The sequence below is a fragment of the Oncorhynchus kisutch genome, linkage group LG15 (genome assembly GCF_002021735.2).
Source record: "Oncorhynchus kisutch isolate 150728-3 linkage group LG15, Okis_V2, whole genome shotgun sequence".
Taxonomy (NCBI): domain Eukaryota; kingdom Metazoa; phylum Chordata; class Actinopteri; order Salmoniformes; family Salmonidae; genus Oncorhynchus; species Oncorhynchus kisutch.
The window spans coordinates 76640646-76650929 of record NC_034188.2 but is presented as its reverse complement, the minus strand read 5'-3'; the positions used below and the strand labels follow the sequence as shown (position 1 = coordinate 76650929).

The 10284-nt window shown below is 41.5% G+C and overlaps 1 protein-coding gene across 1 annotated transcript in view; it reads right to left on the bottom strand.

Moving 5' to 3' along the window:
* Positions 1 to 9211, bottom strand: part of LOC109905854 (melatonin receptor type 1B-B) — a 64091-nt gene extending 54880 nt beyond the window's left edge. The window contains exon 1 of the mRNA XM_020503499.2: positions 8213 to 9211. Coding sequence (XP_020359088.1) covers positions 8213 to 8393 — 181 coding nt within the window. The 5' untranslated portion in view covers positions 8394 to 9211. The remainder of the gene's footprint in view (positions 1 to 8212) is intronic.
* Between the last annotated feature and the right edge of the window lie 1073 nt (positions 9212 to 10284).

Sequence of the window (10284 nt, the reverse complement as noted above, 5' to 3'; positions counted from 1 at the left end):
GAGGGAGCTGTAAATGGTATTTAGGGGGAAGGTTTTACAGTGCATGGGTGGCTGGCAGTCCGAAAATAGGATGTTAAAATGTTTATAAGTTTATGCCTACTACTCAGTTATCTTAGCCTCTAACCTTTGGTACCTGAGAACATCACACAGGGGAAGGCAATTATGAGCACATAGAACAGACGTTCAAAATGTTTTGGAGGGGAAAAAAGAGAAGCTGCAGAGGTAGAGCGCTGCGCACACACACACACACACACACACACACACACACACACACACACACACACACACACACACACACACACACACACACACACACACAACCAACTCACCAGCTCTGGCACACTCCACAAGGGAGATAGAGAGAGAGGGAAATAAACAGAGGAGTGGGGGAAAGAGAGAGGAATGGGATAGATAACATGGAGAAAGAGCGGGGTTAAGCGAGAGAGAGAGCGAGAGAGAGTAAGAGAGAAGACAGAGAGAGAGACGAGAGAGAGTGACAGAGAGAGAGAATCTGGGGTGAGATAGAGTGCCATGTAGGCTTCAAAGGCAATGTCTGGCGACGTGCTGTCAATGGGCCCGGGCGCTGTGTCTGGGATGAGGTCTGGCTCTAGGAAGGTCTCCCCCCTGGCACATTTAGGAAGAATACCTCTGTGCCTGCCCTTAATTGGCTCCTGCTCATTAAGAGTGGGGGATAGGAGAGCTCTGGGACCTGTTAACAAGCCAGGCATATTAATAAGAGGTTCAATTAGATATTCACCCTCATCTCAGGTAGCAGTTAGAGCATTGGGTTAGTAACTGAAGGTTAGAGCATTGGGTAGGTAACTGAAGGTTAGAGCATTGGGTCAGTAACTGAAGGTTAGAGCATTGGGTTAGTAACTGAAGGTTAGAGCATTGGGTCAGTAACTGAAGGTTAGAGCATTGGGTCAGTAATTGAAGGTTAGAGCATTGGGTCAGTAACTGAAGGTTAGAGCATTGGGTCAGTAACTGAAGGTTAGAGCATTGGGTCAGTAACTGAAGGTTAGAGCATTGGGTCAGTAACTGAAGGTTAGAGCATTGGGTCAGTAACTGAAGGTTAGAGCATTGGGTCAGTAACTGAAGGTTAGAGCATTGGGTCAGTAACTGAAGGTTAGAGCATTGGGTCAGTAACTGAAGGTTATAGCATTAGGTCAGTAACTGAAGGTTAGAGCATTAGGTCAGTAACTGAAGGTTGGAGCATTGGGTCAGTAACCGAAGGTTGGAGCATTGGGTCAGTAACCGAAGGGTCGCTGGTTCGAATACCCGAGCAGACAAGGAGAAAAATATTTTGATGTGCCCTTGAGCAAGGCACTTAACCCTAATTTGCTCCAGGAGATCTGTACTACTATGGCTGACCCAGTAAAAGAACACATTTCACTGCCCCTATTCTGTGTATGTGGGAATAAAACATGTAATTTTTTCTCCTATCGGTCAATACGTGTACACACGTGTGCAAAAACACACACACACACACACACACACACACACACACACACACACACACAGGCGGCATGAGCTGCTTCCCCTAAAAAATAAACAGCCTCCACTACAGATATCAAACAACTTTCTGATCCAGAGTCATGGGATTACATACATCCGTGTGTGTGTGTGTGTGTGTGTGTGTGTGTGTGTGTGTGTGTGTGTGTGTGTGTGTGCGTGTGCGCGTGCGTGTGCAGTGATGCTGACAATTCTCTTGCTCTGTTGCACAACACAATACAATACAATGCACAATGAACTAGCTCTTTACAGTTTAGCACAGCCATTCCAATGAATTCTCTCTCCATTCCCAGACTAAAGCAATTTCTCTCTTATTACAATAATGACATAAAAACCTATACTACCAACAAGTACTCATGAAATGTTATCAATAGATGTTGTCTTTGGAATGCAATTTTTATGCAACTAGGAGGCGGCTAGGACACAAACACTTATTTTTTCTTTGTGCATTGGGGCTAGAGGCGAACTGTCACATCTTGGCATCTTGACTGGCTGCACCCATGCGTTAGATCAGGGTAGAGGTGTCATGTCCATAGGGGGCGCAGAGGCACGTGCCCTCTCACAGTGGTCCTCTTGGAGCTCTTTCTATCACATAAGCTGACCAGGTGAATCCAGGTGAAAGCTATGACCCCTTATTGATGTCACCTGTTAAATCCAATTCAAATCAATGTAGATGAAGGGGAGGAGACAGGTTAAAATAATTTTAAGCCTTGACACAATTGAGACATGGATTGTGTATGTGTGCCATTCAGAGGGTGAATGGGCAAGACAAAAGATTGAAGTGCCTTTGAATGGGGTATGGTAGTAACTGCAACGCTGCTGGGTTTTTCACGCTCAACAGTTTCCTATGTGTATCAAGAATGGTCCACCACCCAAAGGACATCCAGGCAACTGGACATACACTAACTGTGGGAAGCATTCGAGTTCACATCGATCAGCATCCATGTGGAACACTTTCGACCATTTGTAGTCCGTGCCCAATGAATTGAGGCTGTTCTGAGGGCAAAATGGTGTGAAACGCAATATTAGGAAGGTGTTCCTAATGTTTTGTCCACTCAATGTATGTATATACAGTACGAGTCAAAAGTTTGCACACACCTACTCATTCAAGGGTTTTTCTTTATTTTTACTATTTTCTAAATTGTAGAATAATAGTGAATACATCAAAACTATGACATAACACATATGGAATCATGTAGTAACCAAAAAAGTGTTAAACAAATCAAAATATATTTTATATTTGAGATTCTTCAAAGTAGCCACCCTTTGCCTTGATGACAGCTTTGCACACTCTTGGCATTCTCTCAACCAGCTTCATAAGGTAGTCACCTGGAATGCATTTAAATTAACAGGTGTCCCTTGTTAAAAGTTAATGGTGGAAAGTATTTCCTTCTTCATGCGTTTGAGCCAATCAGTTGTGTTGTGACAAGGTAGGGTTTGTATACAGAAGATAGTCCTATTTGGTAAAAGACCATATTATGGTAAGAACAGCCCAAATGTGACTCGGTTCAGGAAAGTAGGCGTATGTCGCGGGTCACTACTTCACAGGAGAGCCTTTTGAACGTAACATTTTTTTAATCAAAATGTGTTTTTTTGCAGAGATGCCTTCTTGAACATATGATGTGCCTTAATAGCAAACGTGTATGCCATCTGTAAATACAAATAACATTTTTTAATTATGAGCTTAGTTGCTTTAACCACAGAAAAAGTGGGCAACCTTCCCGCTAGCCATGATTGGCTGAGATAATGAGTGGGCTGGACATGCCGAGAGATGACTTCGGATTAGTTTGCTAATCCATATAGCACGCTTTTGTCTATTTGGGCTGGTCAGTATCTGTAGGTAATAGTGTTTAAATATATATATATATATATATAGTGTTATATCGTGTAGTAGAACTGCATACGTGTTGCTCTCCACTTTCTGGAGGACCAAATTTTGAAATCAGTGGAATTAGAGAATGATAGCTAAGGGAATGGAGAAAACAAATGTCTCCAGATTACTTTTTCAAACTAAGGGAAACCATGGCATCCGTGACAGGGAGAAGCGTCCATCCATCCATGTTGTATACGGACGGGTAAGATAGTATAGCTAACGGCTAGCTACATTTTCAGATATTAAACGTTTCTAATTTCAACAGAAAGTTGATTTCATTTCAAGTTAAAGTGCACTGTTAGCTAGGTAGCTAATGTTAGCTGGCTGGCTCACTAGCTAAAGTTACGTGTATGATCTTATTATTTGTATCTCAAAGCCATTTGCTTTGCTAATTATAACCTAATGTTATCTAGCTAACATTGAACTTGATTGGTTACCTACCTGCAGATTCATGCAGGGTAGTAACATCATGAGTTGGGATTATGGTACATTGTTTAGCTAGCTAGCTAGCTACATGTCTTAACAAAAGACATAACAAAAGACAAAATGCAAGTATCAATTTCAATAGAATGTCACTGCAACAATGGTTGATAGACGTAGCTGGTAAATTCACTCTGGCCATCCACTCTGATTTCAGAGCACCGTAAGATAGTCTAGCATGTTACATTTTCAGATATTACACGTTTCTAATTTTGACAAAGTCATTTTCATTTCAAGTTAAACTATAGTGTTAGCTAGCTAGCTAACATTAGCTCGCTGGCTCGCTAGCTAACGTTACATGTATGATCTGGTTATTCATATCTCAGAACCATTTGCTTTGCTAGTTATAGCCTAATGTTAGCTAGCTAACATTGACCCTGGTTGGGTCTCTGCATGTGTGGTTCCCACAGTGAAGCATGGAGGAGGAGGTGTGATGTGTGGGGGTGCTTTGCTGGTGACACTGTCTGTGATTTATTTAGAATTAAAGGCACACTTAACCAGCATGGCTACCACAGCATTCTGCAGCGATACGCCATCCCATCTGATTTGCGCTTAGTTGGACTATCATTTGTTTTCAACAGGACAATGACCCAACACACCTCCAGGCTGTGTAAGGGCTATTTGATCAAGAAGGGTAGTGATGGAGTGCTGCATCAGATGACCTGACCTCCACAATCACCGACCTCAAAACAATTCAAAGATGGCCACAGGGTTCAATTCTTGGACCGACTCTCTTCTCTGTATACATCAATGAGGTCGCTCTTGCTGCTGGTGAGTCTCTGATCCACCTCTACGCAGACGACACCATTCTGTATACTTCTGGCCCTTCTTTGGACACTGTGTTAACAACCCTCCAGGCAAACTTCAATGCCATACAACTCTCCTTCCGTGGCCTCCAATTGCTCTTAAATACAAGTAAAACTAAATGCATGCTCTTCAACCGATCGCTACCTGCACCTACCCGCCTGTCCAACATCACTACTCTGGACGGCTCTGACTTAGAATACGTGGAGAACTACAAATACTTAGGTGTCTGGTTAGACTGTAAACTCTCCTTTCAGACCCATATCAAACATCTCCAATCCAAAGTTAAATCTAGAATTGGCTTCCTATTTCGCAACAAAGCATCCTTCACTCATGCTGCCAAAACATACCCTTGTAAAACTGACCATCCTACCAATCCTCGACTTTGGCGATGTCATTTACAAAATAGCCTCCAATACCCTACTCAACAAATTGGATGCAGTCTATCACAGTGCAATCCGTTTTGTCACCAAAGCCCCATATACTACCCACCATTGCGACCTGTACGCTCTCGTTGGCTGGCCCTCGCTTCATACTCGTCGCCAAACCCACTGGCTCCATGTCATCTACAAGACCCTGCTAGGTAAAGTCCCCCCTTATCTCAGCTCGCTGGTCACCATAGCATCTCCCACCTGTAGCACACGCTCCAGCAGGTATATCTCTCTAGTCACCCCCAAAACCAATTCTTTCTTTGGCCGCCTCTCCTTCCAGTTCTCTGCTGCCAATGACTGGAACGAACTACAAAAATCTCTGAAACTGGAAACACTTATCTCCCTCACTAGCTTTAAGCACCAACTGTCAGAGCAGCTCACAGATTACTGCACCTGTACATAGCCCACCTATAATTTAGCCCAAACAACTACCTCTTTCCCTACTGTATTTAATGTATTTATTTATTTTGCTCCTTTGCACCCCATTATTTTTATTTCTACTTTGCACTTTCTTCCATTGCAAATCTACCATTCCAGTGTTTTACTTGCTATATTGTATTTACTATGCCACCATGGACTTTTTTGCCTTTACCTCCCTTATCTCACCTCATTTGCTCACATCGTATATAGACTTGTTTATACTGTATTATTGACTGTATGTTTGTTTTACTCCATGTGTAACTCTGTGTCGTTGTATGTGTCGAACTGCTTTGCTTTATCTTGGCCAGGTCGCAATTGTAAATGAGAACTTGTTCTCAACTTGCCTACCTGGTTAAATAAAGGTGAAATATATATATATATATATTTTAAATGGCTTTGGATGAGTTGGACCACAGAGTGAAGGAAAAGCAGCCAACAAGTTCTCAGCTGACATGGGAACTTCTTCAAGACTGTTGGAAAATAATTCCAGGTGAAGATGGTTGAGGGAATGCCAAGAGTGTGCAAAGCTGTCATCAAGGCAAAGAGTGGCTACTTTGAAGAATCTCAAGTCTAAAATATATTTTGATTTGTTTAACACTTTTTTGGTTAGTACATGATTCCATATGTGTTATTTCATTGTTTTGATGTCTTCGCTATTATTCAACAATGTAGAAAATAGTAAAAATAAAGAAAAACCCTTGAATGAGTAGGTGTGTCCAAACTTGACTCGTACTGTATATATATTTTTGATATATTATTATTTGTTGATTCTTTGTAATACTCCTAGCCACTTTGCAATTTTATGTTGTTTCATGAAGTTGTTCTGAATAAGACTCACATGCCTTTCAATTGTTTACCCAGATTTTAGAAAAGATGTGGAGAAGCATATTTAGGGAGTGTTAGTAAATATACTCTGGAGTGCCAGAGGGAGCTCAGAGTGTGCTCTGGGCGTTCGTAAATTCAGAACATATGCAGAAAAATACATAGAATTAAGCCTAACAATTATGCTCTAGATTCCTGGAATAAACTGCCCCTCAGACTTTTAGGGTGCATAATACCCCTAGTAGATGATGCCTGAATAAAAGCAAGTGAACCGAGCATGATAAATCACGACTGTGACTGCTGTCAAAGTATTACAGAGATTTGAGAGCTCAGTGTTGAGAACAAGACTGGAATTGACCGAAAATATTACAACTAATCCCCAGCCCCTGCATTACATCCCCAAACCATCACAACTGAATTGTTTTTCTGTTTTCAAACATATATTACAATATTAATCAGTAACCTAGATGACAGCTACCCAGCCCGGTCAGAAAACGCCAAACAAAATAAATCTATTATAAGTCACCCGGATGGGCACATAATGTTACAGCAACTGTAACACAGCTGACATGTGTTGGTATAATTGGTGCTCGTGCGCCTTTTTTTCCGCGCTGGTGGATACCCCTGGCGGGAATCCATCGGTTTTATACGGTGTTACTTTAGCATTTTCACTATGGACACGACAGGCCTATTGTAACGGAAGATTTCCTTCTCTTCGTCTGAAGAGGTGTAGCAAGGATTGGACCAATACGCAGCGTGGTAAGTGTCCATGACGATTTTAATAAGAAAAGCCTGAACACTATGAAATACAAAAACGTGACTATAAACGAACCGAAACAGACCCGTGTGGCACTGACACAGGAAACAAACACCCACAAACCAACAGTGAAACCCAGGCTACCTAAATATGGTTCTCAATCAGGGACAATGATGAACAGCTGCCTCTGATTGAGAACCATATCAGGCCAAACACAGAAATAGAAAAACATAGAAACACAAACATAGAATGCCCACCCCAACTCACGCCCTGACCATACTAAATAAAGACAAAACAAAGGAAATAAAGGTCAGAACGTGACACCTATGAAAACAGTTCTAGTTTAGAAATGTTGTCAAAATCCAATTTGAAATATAAAAAAAGTGTAGGCCTCTGTTTATACACAAACAAAAAAACATGTATAATTGCTTATGTATTATTTAATAACAATACTATTAAATAACAATTAAGGTCTATATTGATAGAACAATGGATTAAGGCAACAATAAAGCAAGCTAAAATAATCCCATGAGATTTAAATATGTTATGCTAATCATAATCTATGTATACTTTATGTGCACATTGTTTGGTAGGAATTGAGCGCCACAATAAGATCTGAGAACTCCCTGTAGCTCTTCACATGTGACTCCCGAATGACTCTCAAAGCATTGCCATAGGTTAAAACACCTTACAGACAATAAGACAACATTTTCCCATAACAATCATCAATATTCGATACAATCATAGTTTTTCTCTGTGCATAAAGTAAACTAAATGAATAAGATGTTCACACCATCCGCATAGGAGGAATACGTTCAGTATGTTCAGCAGTCTCATTCATATGGGGTCTTGAATGTAGGTTTATTGATGTGAATGAGACCATTCAGTGATTCAGATTAGGCACAAGACCGAAATCCTATTTTCAGAATCTCTCCTTGTCATTGCATTTATGATATATATATATTTTATTGACCGATAAATCAGTGTTATGCCAAATAATTTCAACACTATTAAGGTAGGCTATAACCAGGGCTGCCATCTTTCTCCGTCTCTCTCTCTCTCACACACACACACACAGAGAGAGAGAGACACAAACAATAATTATCCACTTACCCGCATTCCTAAGTTTCCGGTTCCTAAGCACTGAAATGATAACCAGCAAGTTGCCCAGGACATCCACCACCGTGGTGAAGATCAGCACGCTGGCCAGCACAGTGATAGCCCATGCGGGACGCGCCCCCGGCCGCGCTTCCAGTTCTGTGCGGTTCCTGGAGAACGAAACATTCTCTGGCATTTCGAAAACCTTAGGGCTGCCAATTTATGTCCTCCCAGTCCGAGACATTCAAACCCTGCTGTCCTTCTGACAAAACACTGACATGTTGTTGCAAAAGTAGACTTGTAGCCTATTTGATAGCTGAATATGTTAAACGTCGCGTTGGGTTTTGACAGTCTGTGATGCACAGTTTCTCAACTTGCTCCGAGTGAGCGCGCCTTCATTGAGTTGTTTATAACTGCGCCCGCTCTGGCTAGCTGACCCTAATATCCCCTATCGATCAAATACTTGAGAAGACTCGTGGGTGCTCCGTGCCCTCATTCCTGGCAGCTTATTTGCATATCCAGTCCAGCTGTTATCCCTGGGTGAACGCGCCTATCGCTTTCTCTCAATCCTCCTCTCTCCTGTTCCGGTCGGACCGAACCTTGCCCGCAGTGCTGTGAGCTGCCGTGTGTCTTGCCTTTGGCAAAGTCTGGCTGGGATCTGAATTATTTGTTTTAAAATTGTCTCGGAATTGAGAATCCACAGCGCAATCAGACTAGCGAGCGAGAGCCAGACGGTTGGTTTGTATTCAGAAAGAGGATATATCGGGGGAGCGGATTCATTAACTCGTGCTTCGAACCCGAGCTCAGTGAAGCGTGCGTTTGTTTCATGATTATTGTTTCGCTCAGTGCGGTGACAATATTTTGTTCATTCATTTGAAGATGTCTGTCTGCCTGCGGTGCGCCGTCTGGAAACAATGTTGTATGACATCGAAATGACTATTATTCCACAACAGATTCTGGCTGTGACCGACCTTTTCACAACAAAAAGTGACCACGGAGCGCGAATTGGATATGAGGGACTGGAATGTCAGACCCACTGGACAAAAACTGGTTGAATCAATATTTTTTTAATGTCATTTCAATTCAAACATGTAATGCGATGACGACGAATCAACGTGGAAAACTGACTGGATTGGCAAGAAGTAATCTATGAAAGGGAATTTCGTCTTTTCACGCAACTTTTAACCAACATCCAATGACATTGTGAATTTTGTTGATTTCACCTTGAATTCACGTTAGTTGACAACTCAACCAAATATGAATCACAACTAGATGTTGACATGATGTCTGTGTAGAGGGGTGGGGGTATTGTGCACCTCCTCTCTGGGCTTCTGGGGAGCACCATCTCCTATGAGTTCCCTCAACCAGTTCCAGTGTGCTATATTCTCCCCCAACAACTATATATGATTTATATATATACAGTTGAAATCGGAAGTTTACATACACCTTAGCCAAATACAACTCAGTTTTTCAAAAATGTTGACATTTAATCCTAGTAAAAATTTCCTGTCTTTAGGTCAGTTAAGATCACCACTTTATTTTAAGAATGTGAAATGTCAGAATAATAAGAGATAATAATTTATTTCAGCTTCTATTTCTTTCATCACATTCCCAGTGGGTCAGAAGTTTACATAAACTCAATTAGTATTTGGTAGCATTACCTTTAAATTGTTTAACATGGGTCAAATGTTTCGGGTACCCTTCCACAACCTCCCACAAGAAGTTGGGTAAATTTTGGCCCATTCCTCCTGACAGAGCTGGTGTAACTGAATGAGGTTTGTAGGCCTCCTAGCTCGCACACGCTTTTTCAGTTCTGTCCACAAATTTGAAATAGGATTGAGGTCAGGGCTTTGTGATGGTCACTCCAATACTTTGACTTTTTACATTTATTTTTTTACCTTTATTTAACCAGGAAGGGCTCCTTGAGATTAAAATATTTTTTTCAAGAGCACCCTGGCCAAGATAGCAGCACCAAGACAACATGAAAAACTACAAGTAGTCTAGTAAAAACCATTGAATTCACAAGAGTATAAAACAGCAAATTAAAAACATTGACAGGTCAGGGAGTCAGCCTCAAAATCCTTCAT